The sequence below is a fragment of the Carcharhinus amblyrhynchos genome, chromosome X (genome assembly GCF_965287045.1).
Source record: "Carcharhinus amblyrhynchos chromosome X, sCarAmb.v2.hapA, whole genome shotgun sequence".
In the NCBI taxonomy this organism is placed as follows: Eukaryota; Metazoa; Chordata; class Chondrichthyes; order Carcharhiniformes; family Carcharhinidae; genus Carcharhinus; species Carcharhinus amblyrhynchos.
Window position 1 is genome coordinate 5541451 of NC_137359.1, and position 19861 is coordinate 5561311.

Sequence of the window (19861 nt, forward strand, 5' to 3'; positions counted from 1 at the left end):
GCACTGCATTGTTTTATCAATGTTAAATGTTTTGCCTGTCTTTGACAAAGGGATATAATGTGCATGATACCATTTGAAATTTGTGGCCAATTATCCTAATCACAGGATTCTTCATACACTTTCCCCAACAAATGACAACTTACAAAGGCTATTGCGGCCAACATGTCTGGGCTTCTGAGTTCATTGCTTTTCCTTAGAGGAAGTACCCTGCAAGCCCCAGGCTTATTAATCCTCAAACATTTTTTCGAACAATTAAAAAGAACCCCTTTTTTTTGATCACGTATGCAATTTTCAGAAAAGACTTGGGTTTAAAAGTTAAACGGTGATGGGGGAGCAATAAGTCCTTGACATAAAAGTAGAAATTGAAATCCTCAGAGGGTGGTGAGGGTCTAGAATGCACTGCCTGGGAGGGTGGATGAGTACTTGGCATGCCATAACATTCAAGGCTGTGGGCCAAGTGCTGGCAAGCATGCATTGGTGCAGGCTCGATGGGCCGAAGGGCCTCTTCTGCACTTAAGTATTCTGTGATTCTGAGGTAGATTTAGCTGTGGTATTTGGAAGTGCTAGCTGAATTCCATTACAACATACGGAAAATGCCAAAGCTGCCTCCTTTGTTCTTAGAATACCTGGATAGAGTAAAAGTAGAAAACTCCTAATTCTGTCAATTTATTACAATGAAAGCAACACATGGTTTTGTACAAAGAGCACATATCGATTAGTTCAAAGGCTTCTTCACTGCTTGGCGTGTGAAATGTTTCCATCCCAGTTTCATTAATTTAGGTCTTTTATTTTCCAGAGAGTGTGCTGTTGTTATTCTGTTGCATTTAGTTGCTGGAGTTGATGGAAAAAATATTTAGTACCATTGATTTTATAACTGGATGATGGATTATAATTCATCCCAAATCATTATGAATTGTTCAGAAAGGAAACATGCTGGCAATTTCCCAAATTTCCTTAACCATGTTTTATGGAATCTCAGTTTCAGTAGCAATCTCCATTTGAAAGTAAAATCTAGGAATTTTCAGTACCGAATTATAAAACTTGTTTTGCTCTTTGGGTTTAAAGGTTATTTATTAGTGTCACAAGTAGACTTCCATTCACACTGCAATGAAGTTACTGTGAAAATCCTCCAGTTGCCACACTCTGGCGCCTGTTCAGGTACACTGAGGGAGAATTTAACATGGCCAATGCATCTAACCAGCACATCTTTTGGACTGTGGGATGAAACCGGAGCACTTGGAGGAAACCCACGCAGACACAGGGAGAATGTGCAAACTCAGCACAGATAGTGACCCAAGCCAGGAATTGAACCCGGGTCTTTGGTGCTGCGGCAGCAGTACTAACCACTGTTTGAGATCAAATTATTACAAAAGCCCACCTTAAAATCAATTCTGCCTGCTTTCAAAGATTTGAAATATTACCAAAAACAATATTTGACCCCCCCCCCCCCCCCCAACACACAAGTTTTCCAAAGTAACAACAACCACAGACACTGTAATGTGACACCATATGGAACACCATACTGCAAATGATGTTTAACCTATGTCGAGGCAAGACCATTTGCATGCTCATTGAAAGTATCAGCTCGTAATCTTAGAAAATGCATAACCCAATTTTTACAATTCATTTATGGGATGTGGGCATTGCTGATTCGGCCATTTATTGCAATTCCAGCTAAAGAACAGGAGTTGCAAAAATCCCAAACTCCAATGGTCCACCTGTCGCATCAACCCATTTTGTTCTATTTAACCTATCTTGTGTCTCTGTTTGAATACTACAGTAGTCATGGCTATTTCACCTCGTTCCTGTTATGTTGCACGAATGTTCTGTTCCCCAGATTTTCTCTGTTGAAATGAAGACCGGTTAGAATTTTTTTTATTTTGCAGGGTCTCCCAACTGCGATATTTCTGCCTTCCATCTGTTTTACAATCTTAAGGCACCTACAATCTATAAAATCTAAACTTTGTGTGTTAATTTATTTCCTATTCTCTGCTTTCAACCTTGATCTTCATCTAGGTTTCTTAATTTAAATTATTTATGACATACCTTAAAATAATTCTAAAAATAAAAAACAATAGTAATGAAGATAGTATTTATTGGCAACTATTGCATATCTAATCTTTAATTTCATAAAATGGCAGTACAGTTAAATCTGTTTTGATAACTTGGCTAATGTTCATGTCAGTTTGACAGCAAACGATCCTTGCAACTGATTCAAGTTTTCTGGTTATGTTATTTAGGCTCCATTTCAGAGTTTTGCCATAGCTATTGCGTGAAAACACCATGCAGATATTTCATTTTCACCACTGATTGACACTGACTCAAAACAAACAAAGAGATTGTTGAGAATATACTCCATCCTGTAAAATAAAGCATGGACGCAGCAGTTGGCCTCATTGCCTATGCATTGGGAGAAATTAGCTGGGGTCCAACTCCTAATCGCTATTTGCTGTGTCCCTACTCTAGGTGTGTGCGTGCCTACATATGGGACACATGAAGCATATTTTACAGGCCCTGTGATCTCATGGTTAATAAACTGCCAATGGTCACATGAAAAACGGCCACTTAGGTAATCAGGGGAGATGGGGAGAAAATTGGAAACAAAATATATATGTGAATTCATTGCACATGCATACAGATGATACATTGTTTGTATATGGAAAACTCTTAACTATTTTGCCCAGGTATAACTGCATTGACAGATCTATAGCTAAGAGACCAAAGGGGGCATTTTTGATTTGTTGGAATGAGTAAAGCCAGGAGTGTCCAGATTTTCACTTTACATGAGAACTTCTCATTATTCTGTTGGTGATTTGAAAAATGAAATCATATACAAATAATTTTATTTCAAAACAGCAATAGACTGATTAGCTATACAATAACTTATTTCTCATGTCGAAGAGTTTAAGATGATGGATCAAGGAAACCATGTACATGTTTCCTATATATTATTTGTATTCTAAAATAATTTGGTATATCAAATCTAATTATCTTGTGAAAAGATGGGATAGGGACAGTATAAGTTTTTTTTAAAAAGGCATTTGAAGAGACTAGTTCCTTCTTAGTTGTAGTGTGAAGTAAAATGTCACCTTAAGTGTCTACAGTTAAACTGAGTGCATTGATAATGGTCTCTAAGTGCTGTCTGGACCGATAAGCTACAAGGCCACCTGTATTGGCCCATTTCTCAGTTTCCTTTGCTCCTTCATCAGGTTTCTTGTAAAGGAGCTCTGGAAAGCTGCTGGGGCCTCCACTGTTTAGCTCAATCAGAGCTTTGGTGAGGTTGACAATCCCCCCTCCCATAGATTTCAAGATGGCATGAGGGGCACAAGTATCCCATTTAAATGTAGTGTCTTCTGTGAAGACATAGGCATCTACTAAACCAAGGATGGTGCACAAGCCCTTGTATCCTGCCCCACAGGCATAGTACATTCTTTCATCGCAGAGAGGTGCTAATGCCTTCTTGATGCTTTCCTTCTCACTTGAGCTCATGACAACTGAGATTTCCTTGCGTGCAGGTATCTGTTTTGATATGGAGTGGATATTGATGTCCTTGTAGGAAATGCCCCAGTAATATTTCCCCTGCCACCTGCAAAATAATTTTATACGTTATCATAACAAATGAGATCTACTTTCTTAAAGAGATTATCTTGTCTTCCACTCCCTGGGATCTTGCTTCCATTAAGCAGTCCTGGAATTGTTCTGAATTTTTTTTATTCAGGCAAGGGATGGGTTTTGCTGGCTAGGCGAGCATTTATTGCTCATATCTAATTGCCCATGACGACGTGGTGGTGAGCTACCTTCTTGAATTCATATGGTGTACGGAAAGTGCTGTTACTGAGGGAGTTCCAGGATTTGACCCAGCAATAATGAAGGAACAGTGATATAGTTCCAAGTCAGGATGGTGAGTAACTTGGAAGGGAACTTGCAGGCAATATTGTTCCTGTATGTCTGCTGGTCTTCTTCTAGATGATGGTGGTCATGGATTTGGAAGATGCTATGTAAGAAGCCTTGCTGAGTTCCTGCAGTAAATGGTACACGTTGTAAATGGTACACATTGCGTTAGTGGTGGAGGGAGTGGATGTTTGTGGATAGGCTGCCAGTCAAGCAGGCTGTTTTGCCCTGGATGGTGTCAAGCTGTCCAGGACAAGCCATCCAGGTTGAGAAACTACTGGAGAAGATGCTGAAGGAGAGAATCTATCTCCATTTGGAGAGGCAAGATTTGATCAGGGATAGTCAGCATGGTTTTTTCAGAGGGAGGTCATGCCTAACAAATCTGATTGAATTTTTTGAGCATGTAACCAAGTGTGTGAATGAGGGTAGTGCGGTTGATATGGTTTATATGGATTTCAGCAAAGCCTTTGACAAAGTTCCACATGGGAACCTTATTAAGAAGGCTAATGCACATGGGATACGGGGTGATCTGAGAAGGTGGATTCATAATTAGCTTAGTGGTAGGACAGAGTATGTTGACAGATGACTGCTTTAGTGACTGGAGGCCAGTGACCAGTGGCATACCACAGTGATCCGTACTGGGCCCCTATTGTTCATCATTTATATAAATGACATAGATGACTGAGAGGGGTAAGATCAGTAAGTTTGCCGATGACACAAAAATTGGCCAGGTGGTTAACAGTGAGGTTGAGTGTCTTGGGTTACAGGAAGATATAGATGAGATGGTCAAATGAGCAGGTAAGTGGCAGATGGAATTTAACCCAGAAAAGTGTGAGTTGATGCACTTTAGAAGGAGTAATTTGACAAGGAAGTATACTATGAAATGTCTGACACTGGGAAGTTCTGAAGAACAACGGGACCTTGGCATGTTTGTCCAGAGATCTCTGAAGGCGGAAAGGCAGGTTAATAGGGTGGTGAAAAAGGCATATGGCACACTCGCCTTTATCAATTGGGGTTTGGATTACAAAAGCAGAGAGGTCATGTTGGAGTTGCATAGAACTTTGGTGAGGCCACAGCTGGAGCACTGTGCGCAGTTCTGGTCACCACATTATAGGAAGGATGTGAACACACTGGAGGGGGTGCAGAGGAGACTTACTAGGACGCTGCCTTGGATGGAACATTTAAGTAATAAAGAGAGGTTGAGTAAGCTTGGGCTGTTTTCATTGGAGCAGAGGAGACTGAGGGGCGACCTGATTGAGGTGTTCAAGATAATGAGGGGCACGGACAGGGTGGATAAGGAGCAGCTGTTCCCCTTAGTTGAAGAGTCAGTTACGAGGGGACGCAAGTTAAAAGTGAGGGGTAGGAGGTTTGGGGGAATTTGAGGAAAAACTTTTTTATTCAGAGGGTGCGGATGGTCTGGAATGCACTGCCTGTGGGGGTGGTGGTGGAGGCGGCATACCTCACATCATTTAAAAAATACCTGGATGAGTACATGGCATTCCATAACACTCAGGGCAATGGGCCAAGTGTTGGCAAGTAGGATTAGGTGGGCAGGTCAGGGCAATTCATGCATCGGTACAGACTCGATGGGCCGAAGGGCCTCCTCTGCACTAGTATTCTGTGAAGCCTCTTGAGTGCTGTTGGAGCTGTACTCACCAAGACAAGTGGAGAGTATTCCAGCATACTCTTGACTTGTGCCTTGTTGATGGTGGACAGGCTTTGGGGAGTCAGAAGACAAGTTACTTGCCCCAAGATTCCTCGCCATTGACTAGCTCTTATATAGCCACAGTATTGTATGACTAGTTCAAGTTAAGTTTCTGTGACATACCTATGGATGGTGATAGCAACGTCTGGGACATTGTCTATGAGGTGTGATTCCGTGAATGAGACTGTCAGGCTTTTGCTTGACTAGTCTGTGAGACAGCTCCCCAAATTCTGGCACAAGCCCCCAGATGTTAATAAGGAGGACTTTGCAGGGCTGAGTTTGCTGTTGTCATTCCCGGTGCCTCAGTTGAGGCCGGGTGGTCCGTCCAGTTCCATTCCTGTGTCAGCTAATTGTGATCTGGATATGCAGTTAAGCGGACAGATGGCCTTCTATAACATGAAAAAAAAGGAGTTGAAAGTTTGCTGAATGTAATAGGTCAAGTAGCTGCACTAAAAGAAAGGGACAATTGTCTTTAGTTCAGAAACAGAAAATGCTGGAAAATCTCAGCAGGTCTGACAGCATTTGCGCAGAGAGAATATAACATTTCAAGTTTGGATGACCCTTCATCAGAGCTCAGAGCTGACAAAGGGTCATTCAGACTCTAAAAGTTCTACTCTCTCTCTCCACATGCTGTCAGACCTGCTGAGATTTTCCAGCATTTTCTGTTTTTGTTTCAGATTCCAGCATCCGCATTAACTTGCTTTTACCTGAGTGTTTTTAATTGTTGTTTTTGATGTATTTCTTTCAACATCTATTGCTACAGGTGCTTGTTAATCAAAATACTATTCCGTTGGCCATGTGCCATTGCTGGCACTCTTTGGAAGCAAATACCGAAAACCAATTTACCTTAAATTGAGGTCTATTTCATTAAATGGTATATTAATGACTCCCATGATTGGCTGTCCTGAGTTTCTGTCGAAGACCCCAATAAGTACAGCAGCAGATTTCAGACCGTATGGGTGGATGCCATCTTTGAATTTCTCTTCAAGTTGTCCCTTGATGTACTGATTAGTTGAATCTGTAAACAGAAATATGGCAGTTTTTAAAAAATGATTACATTGTTAAAAAATCCTTCAGACAGCATTGCTTTGTTGGAGGGTGGTCATGCCTAACAAATTTGATTGAATTTTTTGAGAGTAGTGCAGTTAATGTAGTTTATATGGATTTCAGTCAAGCCTTTGGCAAAGATCCCACATCTGATAAAGAAGGTAAAAGCATGCGATCCAGGGAAACTTAGCAAGCTGGATCCAAAACTGTCTTAGTGGTAGGAGACAGAGGGTGATGGTAGAAGGCTGTTTGTGTGACTGGAGACTTGTCCAGTAGCATACCACAGGGATCAGTGCTAGGTCCCTTTGTTGTTTGTGATGTACGGGCAATTTGATGAGTAAGTTGTGAATGACAAAGTTTGGCAAGGTGGTTAATAGTGATGTTGAAGGTCTTGCATGTTGGAAGATATAGATGGGTTAATCAAATGGGCAGATCAGTGGCAGATGGAATTTAATGCTGCAAATTGCTAAGTGATGCACTTTGTAAGGAGTAGTAAGACAAGGGAATACTCATTCAATGGCAGGACACTAGGAAGCTTCAGAGGGACCATGGGGTGCTTGTCCACAGATCCCTGAAGGTCTTCAAATTAATAGGGTAGTTAAGAAGGCATAATGAATATTTGCCTTTATCAGTCATGGCATAGACTATAAGAGCAGGAAGGTTATTTTGGAGTTGTACAAAACTTTGGTGAGGCTCCAGCTGGAGTACTGTGTGCAGTAGTGATAGCCTCACTATAGGAAGGATGTAACTGCACTGCGGAGGGTACAGAGGAGATTCACCAGGATGTTGCTTGGGATGCAACATTTGAGCTATGAAGTGAGGCTAGATAAGCTTGGGTTGTTTTCTTTAGAGCAGTGAAGGCTGAGGGGGGACCTGATCGAGGTGTATAAGGTTGAGAGGTATGGACAGGGTGGATAGGAAGTAGCTGTTCCCCTTCATTGCAGGGTCAATAACAAGCAGGCATAATTTTAAGATGAGGGGTGGGGTGTTTAGAGGGAATTTGAGGAAAAGAAATTTCACCCAGAGGGTGGTGGGAGTCTGGAATGTACTGTCTGGTGGGGTAGTAGAGATGGGATACCTCACAACCTTTAAAACATACATGGATGAGCACATGAAATGTCACATTCAAGGCTATGGACTAAGTGCTGGTAAGTGGAATTATAATGTAGACTTAGTGTAGTTTTGTTGGTGCAGACTCAATGGGCTGAAGGGCCTCTTCTGCATTGTATGACTCTATGACACCAAGTATAATTAACTAAATTTAAATGACAGTGCAGCTTGCCATTCCAACTTCATTCAGTTCTTTGAAATATACAATCCCAGTAAATCTCAGTCAGTTGCATTTTTTTCTCTTGCTTTTATTTTCTCCCTTTAAAATCCCATTTAAAAAAATGTTTCCCACTGCCATGGGAAAAGAGGGTAGAGGAAGCTATTTTGAACTTAAATTACAGGCTTCTTTGTAAGCCCATGAATAACACAGAAGGCAGTTTTATCTTATGCAATCTGCAGCCATTTGAGAGGTAGGGAAAATGTGATAGAAGTACCAGGCCTGCACTTTAAGCAGAGAAATTGCTGCATCGTTCACCACACAACGTGGGTGGGAGCTCGTGCTCTAATTGAAGACTGAATTTGTGAGGATTTAAAGGAAGATTTGCGTAGCTTAGAGCTAGAGGAATGATCTACTCTATAACTCTCATACCAAAAGGCAGTTCTGGGATTACAAGTTAAACAGCTGGGAAAACGAAAAAGAAACAAACCATCAGGAGTTGAGAATAATGCTAGATTAAGTCCTGGAGGATGGATTGTCCACTTAAGGGATAGTGTAATGCATGCCGCAGCGAGAGATTTTTGGTTAAGCTAAAATTTATATGGGTAATCTCTTTTCTACATTTAAAATACAAGTTACATAGAAGGTAGGAGCAGGAGGAGGCCATGTGGCCCTTCGAGCCTGCTCCGCCATTCATTACAATCATGGCTGATTGTCCAACTCAATAGCATAATCCTGCTTTTTCTCCATAACCTTTGATCCCATTTGCCTATGAAAGGAAAATAGTTTTAATCAAGTAGTGTCTTTTAATCGTATTTTAAGCGTTAAATGTGAAATCTTGACCTGATTGTTTCAGCTGTTAACTTTTAAAGAGACATTCAAACTTCAAGTTATCAGTCTCTACAGAGATTGTAACATTACAGAGGGCTTAACTACAGGGTGAGGATTTTTTTTTCTCTGAAGGTTTCACTTACCAATAGGATCAACCCAGATCCCTAGGGTGTCAATAGGGATATCTATTGTTAGCTTTTGCAAGTCTGGACCATCAATGTGAACATCTTCATGAATACACTTGGCCAAAAGGCCAGCAGCTTTCAGATTCCCCTCTAGCACTTTACTCAGCAATTCTGCTGTCCCTTGCTCTGTTTTGCAGACTTTCACAGTTATGGTTTCACCTGTAATGGGAATAAGGGAACAGGTATGACTTTTGCTTGACTGTAGTTCATCAGAGTTATCGAAAGAATTCAAGTGGTGATATCAGTTCAAAAAGATCAGAATAGCCCAGGTATGCCAGCCTTCCTCATTCCATTTAACTTTTTTGTAGGTGACGTGGACAAAAGGGACACACGTGGGTTCCATTCAAAAACAAGCACAGTGTGATTAAAACACAACAGTTATGTTGTGATCCCCAGTGTCTCACCCCTGGAGAAGTCATGTAATCTTCTGGGTATAGGCAAAATCAAACAGATTCCAAAACCTTGTGCCAATTCAAGAGGAACAAAACCTGGAAAATACCACTCTTAAGGTGATTTAATGAGTTTAGGAGATCACAGTAACTATGAGATTCAGGTTGTTGTCCTAAGACTGTTGTTGGAGAAAGTGTTTTTAATGTTCCTATGATCCCAATCTGGGTTTATGCATGAAAAATGGCTATCTGTAGGAGGCCGTGGGACACCTGTAACCATTTGGAACTATATATCCCATTTTAAAAAATCCTTCTCTTCCTAAGGTACTGACTTGAGGGGAAAAGTTTACAAACGACCCAACAAGGAAAAAAAATAATATCTTGTCAGCAATTTCACTTTGAAAGTTTAAAAAAAAGGCTAAGAATTATGATTGATATCAACACCCCTTCATTTTGTTTTCTCCGTTTCTGTGAATTTTGTGAAGTTTTTATTAAAGCAAAAAGGAATGTGTTAGGAATACCAAAATAAAGAAGTTGCTGAAACCGTCAATATGAGGGAGCCGAATTAATGTCAGTGAATATAATCATTCACTTACAACTGATTCAGCGTTATTTTAGCTCTCTCACATTTGGAAACTTGATTATGTTCTACATGATTGTAGAATAACTAAGTATCTTATAACATACCCAAACCATTTTCAAACTTATTGGATTCTTCTCCAGCGATGTGAGGGGCAAGCTCTGGAAACTGATTTGACAGACACATAATGACAAAAGTATCTGGAAGTTATGAAGATAATTTAAACATACAATCAACAAAACACAAGATAGCCAAGCAATTAGCAGCCAGAAAAATCAAGTTTAAAAAATAATAATAAGTATGTATGGGATGTCAACCAGTCATCTATGCAGGCCAGCCCAAATTGAATCATTGAGGGCAAAATGGAAACTGAGTTCTTCCAGTCCTCTTTTTTTCCAATATAGTATAATTCAGCACACGTCCCTGATCAAATGAGAGATTATTCCAACAGTTAAAATAAATTGATGAATGTCGCATGATATTTTTACTTAAAATTACAATGTGTGATTGTTAATACCACAAAAAGAAACTCTTTTTGAAAAGATCTTTACACAGCAAATTACAGCACCACAATGAGAACGTGCTCTGAAGGGTTTCCTTTTCATCTTTCCCCCATCTGTTTTTATTTAAGCTCTTGGAGCAATCTTCTTGCTCATTAAGTTGAGATACAGAAACCTGGTAAGCCAACCCTCAGAAGAAGTGGAATATTCTTCAAATGCCAGCTTTGGATTCTAACTCACATCAGATAAACTATGAGTCAGAGACAATGTCATGTTTCCATTGCATCACTCTGAAAATGCCTCAACCCTTGAATCTCCATCATGATGGTTCCAGTTAACACTGCACCTGAGCAAGATACATGACTGGAGCATTTGAATGCATTTTTGGAGTATGTATTCAAGTGACTTGGGGACTGCATTGATATTACTGATTACAGAAAGGGGATCTCTTATTTGAAACTGGACAGAATGGTTCTTGTGCAGTGTTTCACCCAGCCTGCTGTTCTAGTACAGCCAGTACCTTTTCTGCAATGTCATTCTTAATGACTTCTTGAATGATGACATCTGCCAGAGTCTTGAAATCTTGAACAAACTTCTTATTTTTATCTGGTCCTTTCTTCTCTTCAATCAGAAGCTGGAATAGTGCCTCCTCTCGTTTACAAGCTCGAGCAATATTTGCTGATTTCTCAGAAGCACAAATCAACGCAGTTAGGATACTGGCCATTGCTGCAAAGTGGTAACCTTTTAAGCACTGCTTAAAAAAACAAAACAGAAATGTTAAGGCAGGTGATAGGTTCCCGTTGTCCAAAAGGTTTTCTAAACTGCACAAAATAAATAGGATATTGCAGCTGAGTAGACACCCAATCCCTATTATAGCAAGTAAAATTAGGGAAATATTTTTTCCATATCTCAAAAAATAAAATTTGATAGCCTGATCCTAGCTTTTTTTAAAAAATTCTTGAATGGGATATGGCTGGGCCAGCACCTACTGCCCATCCCTAATTGCCCTTGAACTGAGAGGCTTGCTTGGTCATTTCACTGGTAATTTAATAGTCAACTACATTGCTGTGGATCTGGGGTCACATGTAGGCCAGATCAGGTAAGGATGGCAGATTTTTTTCCCACAAGGACATTAGTGAATCGGTTGGGTTAAGGTTTCATGGTCATCGTCATGCCTTTAATTCCAGATTTTTATTGAATTCAAATTTTACCATCTGCCATGGTGGATTCAAACTGGATGCCTGGGGGATTACCCTTGGGTGTCTGGATTATTAGTTCAGTGACCTGTGTCGACAATTACAATTTTATTATACATAAAACAATCTCACACAAACTGCCAGATTCAAAGGTTATATAAAGTTTATTTATTAATTACAAATAGGCTAAGCTTTAACACTGCAATGAAGTTACTGTGAAAATCCCCTAGTTGCCACACTCCTGTTCAGGTACACTGAAGGAGAATTTAGCACGGCCAATGCACCTAACCAGCACGTCTTTGGATATTAACGTTTCATTGTCGTTTTGTCCTTTCTGACTGACTGCGCACACAATTTGGCACTACTGAGCAGCCTTTCTTTTATCACTGATTGAAAATGTAACAGCAGGCTAATTCTCAGTGGTCAGAGGACAATCTTGTCAGTTAACCAATAGAGAAATTGTTTTCTGAGTTTCTTGAAAAGCACATTCTTTCTGAAAGAGTTTCTTTAGTTTCCCCACGTGTGAAACATTTTGGTTGATGAAAATGGAGCAAACTGAAGATGGCAAAGGATTTGCAGGTCACCACACAAATCTCCCCTCCTCTAACCAGCTGTTGATAATTTAATTCAGTACCAGATTGTCCTGCCTCAGATGGTGTGTACAATATGTGGCAAAAAACACACAAGGTTTACTTCCAGCCATCACTAATCAGCTAATTTAAAGAGAGATGTGTATTAACAAAGCAGCTTATCATATTTCTTAAAGCACTTCAGGTACAATGCCCAATTTTGAATTGAGGTGACTGACTATGTAGGAAGATGTAACAGCCATCTTACGCACAGTATGATCACATAAGCAGCAATGTGGTAAATGACTTTTGAGGGAGTGGGGGTGGGGGGTGGCTGGCGTCAGAGAAGAATGTTGGCCAGGACACACAACTCCCTGCTAAAAAGGAAAAAAAGTCTAAGGACATGTACCAACTGACTCAAGAACATCCTCTTCCCTACTGCCACCAGACTTTTGAATGGACCTACCTCATTAAGTTGATCTTTCTCTACACCCTAGCTATGACTGTAACACTACATTCTGCACTCTCTCTCCTTTGCTTCACTATGTATGGTATGCTTTGACTGCATAGTGAATGAAACAATACTTTTCACTGTATACTAATATGTGACAATAATAAATCAAATCAAAAACATAATATCAAAAGAGAAACAGTGCCTCCATCCCCCACCTTAAGTAAATGTATAGTTGTCTCCCCTCATGCAGCAATCCAGATTCAGTAAGATTTGCACTAAATGCATTATTGAACTATTCAAACCCAACCACATAACTTACTACTGCCTAGTCTCATAAAGCAATACTTGCCTTTAGGCCTTAATATGGAGCATAATAAATATTATCAGGCTACCTAATATCAATATCCTTCATTCTAACCTTTCCAAGCCTCCCTCTGAAAATGTTGACAATGCGCAGCAGGTTAGTCAGCAACTGAAAGACAAAATTCGCTGTCACTCTTTATGCCATTGAAAATTGGTGAACTTGGTTAAGCGTTAAGTGTTGCAATTTTGGTTCACTAACATCTGGTGTACTGCAGACTCAGTGTGATTGAGTTGTATCTGATAAGGGTCCTACATAGAAAAATCTAAACAAGGATTACAAATATATCAAACTCAATTTTCTGTAGAACACATAAGACAGGACATGGAGCACCAGTAAGGATTATATATGTACATACCGCAGTGATATTTAAACACGAAGTTGTGTTTAACGAATTTATTGGATTTCTATGAGGATGTGACTAGTGCAGTGGACAGAGGAGAACCGGTGGATGTGGTGTTTCTAGATTTCCAGAAGGCATTTGATAAGGTGCCTCACAAAAGGTTGCTGCAAAAGGTTAGGGTGCATGGAGTTGGGGGTAAGGTGTTAGCGTGGATAGAGGATTGGTTGTCTAATAAGAAGCAGAGAGTTGGAATCATTGGGTGCTATTCTGGTTGGCAGTTGGTGACTAGTGGAGTGCCGCAGGGATCGGTGCTGAGGCCTCAACTGTTTACAATTTACATAGATGATCTGGAGGATGGGGGCTGAGTGTAGGGTAACAAAATTTGCTGATGACACAAAGATGAGTGGAAAAGCAAATTGCGTGGAAGGCGCGGAAAGTCTGCAGAGAGATCTGGATAGGCTGAGCGAGTGGGTGAGGACCTGGCAAATGGAGTATAATGTTAGCAAATGTGACGTTATCCACTTTGGTAGAAATAATAGTAGTAGGGATTATTATTTAAAAGGTGAAAAGCTGCAGCATGCTACGGTGCAGAGGGACCTGGGGGTCCTTGTGCACGAGTCGCAAAAACCCAGTCTGCAGGTGCAGCAGGTGATCAAGAAGGCGAATGGGATGTTGGCCTTTATAGCGAGGGGGATAGAATATAAAAGCAGGGAGGTCTTGCTGCAACTGTACAGGGTACTGGTGAGGCCGCAACTGGAGTACTGTGTGCAGTTTTGGTCGCTGCACTTGCGGAAGGATATATTGGCCTTGGAGGGAGTGCAGAGAAGGTTCACTAGGCTGATACCGGGGATGAAGGGTGTTAGCCTATGAGGAGAGATTGAATAGACTGGGTCTGTACCTGTTGGAGTTTAGAAGGCTGAGGGGGGATCTTATAGAGACATATAAGATAATGAAGGGGCTACATAGGGTAGAGGTAGAGAGATTCTTGCCGCTTAGAAAGGACAGCAGGACTAGAGGACACAGCCTCAAAATAAGGGGGGCGGGCAGTTTAGATCAGAGTTGAGGAGGAACTTCTTCACTCAAAGGGTGGTGAATCTCTGGAATTCTCTGCCCATTGAAGTGGTGGAGGCTACCTCGCTGAATATATTGAAGTCACGGGTAGATAGGTTTCTGATAGACAAGGGAATTAAGGGTTTATGGGGAGAAAGCGGGAAAGTGGAACTTGTTGAATGGCGGGGCAGGCTGGAAGGGCTAGATGGCCTACTCCTGCTCCTATTTCTTATGTTCTTATATTCCTCAAATAGTTGCCAGAGCAGTAGTGTGCCCTGACCAGAAACCACTACAGGTATTCCAGTACAACCATAGGAAAAATGCCTCCATTGAAAGACTTTCCATCATGGTTTTCTTTCCCCTCAAATGTTATCACATAATGTTCCAGGTTAAAACAGTATAAAGGGAACTGAGTATTCACCATAATAACATTACGATCATATCTCCAAGTGGAATTTTTAAAAAAAACAAACTTTCACCTCAGGAACATTGCAGTTAAGCAAGGGCTCGTTTGAGTGATAATGGGAGAGTCACGTACATTTAATCTGTAAAGTACCATTACACTAAACATCAATTACCCTGACTTATTCTAATCTATCCATTTTCTAGGCAGAATTGAACTCAGGTCTTGTGTTATGTATTTTTGTGGTCAGACATCTGTACATTGGAATTTATCTGTTTTACTTCATTCGAGATTTCAGATTAAACTACAATTAACAGACAAGATCACCCATAGGCATCCCTCTCACTGTGCTGCACTTTCACAGTATCATAGAGCAAAGGAGACTATTTGGCCCATCAGTCCTCTGGCAACAAGCAAGGAAATTTAAATTGAGACCTCATATTTTGTTTCAGAACTGCAGGTATATAGGCATATATTATCCACATCTATCTTAATTGATTTATCTAACAGGACTCATCAATGCTCTTCATTTTAAAAACTTCATTCACAACCCCTCTAATTCTGCACTTAACTGAAGTAAATAAACCCAAGTTTTGGAGTCTGTCTATGTAAATACTAAAGCTCAATGTCATCCATGTTACCCTCCTCTGCACCCTCTCTAAAATCCCTATATTAGTCACCATATTCAGGGACCAAATGGCTGTGGAACATTCTTTAGAAATCTTACTTCCTGGTAAAAACAGCAGGTTGGGCCTGGTGTAATATACAAGATGTTCTCGGAGTTTCATCTAGAATTTGAGTGGGTAGCATTATTGTCTGGCTTTCAGACATATAAATTGCTGTTCCCAAAACTGGACTAACGCACTCAGCACCTGAATATACAAACACTTTTTTTGATTCAGTCAGATCTAAACCAAATGAAACCTAATAAACATTGTTGAGTGGAAAATCTTAGTTCAACAGGATGTCATTGACAGGCATTACAGCCAACACAAGCAATTGACTCTGAACGGCCTTTGTGCAATTCCAAAATGCAGTCAGGGCAAGGTGGGAGAAGAAGAAGAAAAGTGAGAGTAAGCAGAGGTGTAATGACCGAATGTAAGAGGAAAAGCTTCACAGCATAGTGGCAGAGTAGTTAACACTGCTGCCTCACAGTGCCAGGACCCACTGTCTGTGCGGAGTCTGCACGTTCCTCCTGTGTCTGCCTACATTTCCTCCAGATGCTTTGGTTTCCTCCCACAGTCTGAAAGACATGCTGGTTAGGTGCATTGTCCATGATAAATTCTCCCTCAATGTACCCAAACAGGCACCAGAGTGTGGGCGACTAGGGGATTTTCACAGTAACTTCATTGCAGCGTTAATGTAAGCTCACTCCTGACACTAATAAACTTTAACATTTATTCCAACATGCCACCAACTTCAGGAAGCGTAAAAGAGAACATGTCCCTGTCTATATCAACTTCTTCCGTCGGGAAAAAGATACAAAAGTCTGAGGTCACGTACCAACGGACTCGAGAACAGCTTCTTTCCTGTTGCTGTCAAACTTTTGAATAGGTTTACCTTGCATTAAGTTGACCTCGCTCTACACCCCAGCTATGACTGTGACACTGCATTCTGCACTCTCTCCTTTCCTTCATTATGAGCAGTATGTTTTATCTGTATAGCGCGCAAGAAACAATACTTTTCACTGTATGTTAACACGTAACAATAATAAATCAAATCAAACAACATGTAAAAGTACGTTACAGCCCAAGTATTCTACTGTATGCTGGAGCTTGGTTCCCAGACAAGCAGATTTGATGAACATAATCTGAAAATTAACAGAGACATCATATCAGTTTGGTATGTCTGAAACCTGGGTTCAAGCGGCCACAAAACAAGGGCACATGATTTGGACTGACACTTCAATGGAGTGCTGCTTTATCAGAGGTATTGCCTTTCAATGAAATGTCAAACAAGGGTCACATCTCCCTGTTTAGTTGGCCTTTAAAGATTCCCCAGTACTATTTGAAAGGAAAGCTTGTCCAGCACCCTGGCCAGTGTTCCAGCTTCACCCAATACCTCCCAAAAAAGATAAACTGATCATCCATTTTATTGGTATTTATGGGATGTTGTTGCTGCAGAATTGGTTTCTGAATTTCTCTACACAAGCCAAAACAACTGTGTAATATATATCAAGGTTACTCAAACGTGGGAGAGTTTAATAATCCAAGTATTGTTCCTGAAGCTATGTGTTCACTTCAGGTATTTCTTTAGTGATGATCTTTTATTTAGAGTGATGTAAGGCAGCTCCTCAAGTCTTTGCTCTGTTAAATCAATTTCCTGGTGGTCAGTGGAAAAATTGAAGATCCAGGAAAAACTGCATTAGAAATGTGGCACCAATGTATGGAAGCCTGATTTAACAACATAAACATGGAGCCAACTCATGGTGCTGGGTTCACAGAATCCAAATCTAATAGTGCTTCTTCTATGCATTGGAACTGTTTGAGATAGCCTCCAGACCAACATTCTGTACAGAGTACTTCCTAATGTGCTACATTTATAAATTCACATTTACCTCTTGAACCCTGAGAGCCAGTCCAACAACACCGACCACCACTTCTCAAGAGAGTCTGCTGCTTGAGACATCATCATGATCAGTTATAGAAAAGCTGCTCCGAATATCTCATTGTTCAACCACCTTGCTTCTGATACAAGATTGGTGACAAAAATATTTATTATAAAGTGTAACTACGTGTTAAAAGATGTGGGTGTCACTAGCAAGACCAGCATTTGTTGTCTATCCCTTGTTGCCCTAACTGACTTGCTGGACCACTTCTGTTAAGTGCAACGTTGAAGTGGAACTGGGGTGATATATTGGATAGACGTTAATCCAGGCCTCTGGATTTTTACTCTAGGAACATTACACGGCGCTATTAATACTGCACTACGTGGAGTCCACCGACAGAAGAATAATACAAAGCACCATTACCAAACTTACACCAGGGAGTCCGGAATTTCCCGGAGGCTGTCAGTTCAGGGGGTTAAAGCCGTCCAATACAGTCTGGCCCGAGAACGTTAGTGGCGCATCTGCAGCCCGTTCCCTGTATATCAGCTGCAGGCCTCCGCTCCACACAAAGCCGCCGGGAGATCGGCACTTGGAACTGCTCCTTGTCGAAATGTGCAGGGGCGGAAGAAGCTTAAACCCAGTGTGTTTATTTTCTCTCTCCCCACCCACATCTGTCACAATCTTCCCCGCCCCGGGCTTCAGAACCTGGACTTTGATCGTGAGGGCGACTCCTGGAGGCCCAGGCACTGCACTAGCGGAGTTAAGCGCCCGTAAATTACTCGAGAAATTGATAGGATTTTTAAAGACATGGAAGCGATTGCTCGCACAAAATTAGGACGATCAAGTATCAAAGTAAAGCATCCCCTTTTGAAGGGATACAAACAACAAATTTAAATTCGCAAGTAAAAATGTACTTTTGATATATAAATGTTAAGTTCATGAGTTTTGATCTCGTTACATTGTTTTATTAAAGAGATTAATTTACAGCGATAAAGTTCATTTGCAACGTGTCACCCAGCATCATGCTAATCTGACCTTCAACAACAATTTGCATTTATCCAGCACTTTTAGTAGACGCTTCACAGCAGCATAAGCAATCAAAAAGTGGCACCAGGTCAAAGAAGATGTTAGGACAAGTGACTAAAAGTTCGATCAAAGAAACAGGAACGTGTTTTTTTTGTTTTTATTCCAATCAAATCAAGTATAATTCAGAGTCTCAACAAGTTGAGACATTCCCAATCCAAGCTAACAATTCAGGGCTCTCACCTCCTGTCTTGGGCTTGATCTACATGATCCAAGCTGATTGGAGTAGGTGTAGTTCCTCCTCCAAGCTTGATCTCATTTGCATCTTAGCCAAAAGGCCAAGATGCCGCTTTAAAAATTGCTTCAAATGAAGCTGAAATGTAACCTAGTTATTTCAGTCAAGCACAGCATGTCAATACTGCACTTGATTTTAGCTAAAAGGCCGAGAAATGTGTTAAAGGAGGAAAGAGAAGTTTCGGAAGAAGTTTCCAAGGTTAGGGCTGACACAGTTGAAGGCAGTCACTGGTGGGTGAGGCGAAGCCTTTTGGCTAAGACTAAGATCAAGTGTAGTTTTGGCGTCCTGCACGTGGTTGAAGTCATGAAGTTACACTGCGGCTTCACCCGAAGCAATTTTTTAAAGTGGCATCTCGGCCTTTTGGCTAAGATGCAAATAAGTTCAAGCCTTGCAGAAGGTGCAATGCCTACTCCAATCAGCCTGGATCATGTAGATCAAGCCCAAGACAGGAGGTGGGAAGCCTGTCTTGTCAGCTTGGATATGGAATGTCTTTAACCTGGTGTTGTGAGACTTCTTACTGTGCTTACCCCAGTCTAACGCCGGCATCTCCACATCATTTCTCACTTGCTCAAACTTTGAATTGGACTTTGATTGGATTGAATTGGATATAGACAAAAAAGAAGTCTTTTAGCTAAGATCAAGTGTAGAATCTGATTCTGCACTTGATAGAAGCCAGTGAGGTTACACTGAGGCTTCACATGACACAATTTTTTAAAGCCATCTCGGCCTTTTGGCTAAGATGAAGCTCAGATCAAGATCGGGAGGGGGTGCAATGCCTCCTCCTATCAGCTTTGATCTTGTTTGATCAAGCCTAAGATATGAGGAATGGCCTGTCTTGTCAGCTTGGATTTGTAATGTCTCTCTTGTAGGGACTCTGGGCCAAATTGGGTTTTTGATCAGAAATAAATATTTTAAAAAAGCCTTTTGGCTCAGATCAAACGTCAGATCAAGCCCAAGATGGGACGCAATGCCTTATCTTGTCAGCTTGGATCTTGTTTGTCTCTCTTGTGGGGACCATGAATTGGATTCAATTTGAATTTGATTTTTGGAGCAAACAAGAAGCTGGATTTGGGTTTTCCTGGTCCACATTGAAGTGACTTTCTAACTTTAAGAATGGAGTAATTTTTTAAAAAAATTCAAGATGCAAAAGAGGCCAGAGCATTTGATGGAGGGTTCTGAGGCTGGAAAAGATTACAGACAGCAAAGTCATTCGAAAAGAAAAAT

The 19861-nt window shown here is 40.9% G+C and overlaps 2 protein-coding genes across 19 annotated transcripts in view; one reads left to right on the forward strand and one right to left on the reverse strand.

The window, feature by feature from the left end:
* The window catches only part of pan2 (poly(A) specific ribonuclease subunit PAN2), a 145956-nt gene that overhangs the window by 101305 nt on the left and 24790 nt on the right, over positions 1–19861 (forward strand). The gene's annotated exons all lie outside the window — the stretch shown is intronic.
* inpp1 (inositol polyphosphate-1-phosphatase) lies at positions 286–17999 on the reverse strand. Of its 12 annotated transcripts, none has more exons than XM_080217801.1 (7): positions 17752–17999; positions 16332–16427; positions 10916–11146; positions 10003–10063; positions 8885–9085; positions 6443–6614; positions 286–3586 (listed from the first exon to the last, which is right to left on the reverse strand). In XM_080217801.1, the coding sequence occupies exons 3-7, from the start codon at positions 11117–11119 to the stop codon at positions 3091–3093; spliced, it is 1134 nt and encodes a 377-aa protein (XP_080073927.1). In that variant the 5' UTR covers positions 11120–11146; positions 16332–16427; positions 17752–17999; the 3' UTR covers positions 286–3090. The 12 variants fall into 12 exon arrangements, with proteins under 12 accessions (XP_080073927.1, XP_080073928.1, XP_080073933.1 ...); XM_080217802.1 differs by having other exon boundaries at positions 10916–11149; XM_080217807.1 differs by having other exon boundaries at positions 16275–16427.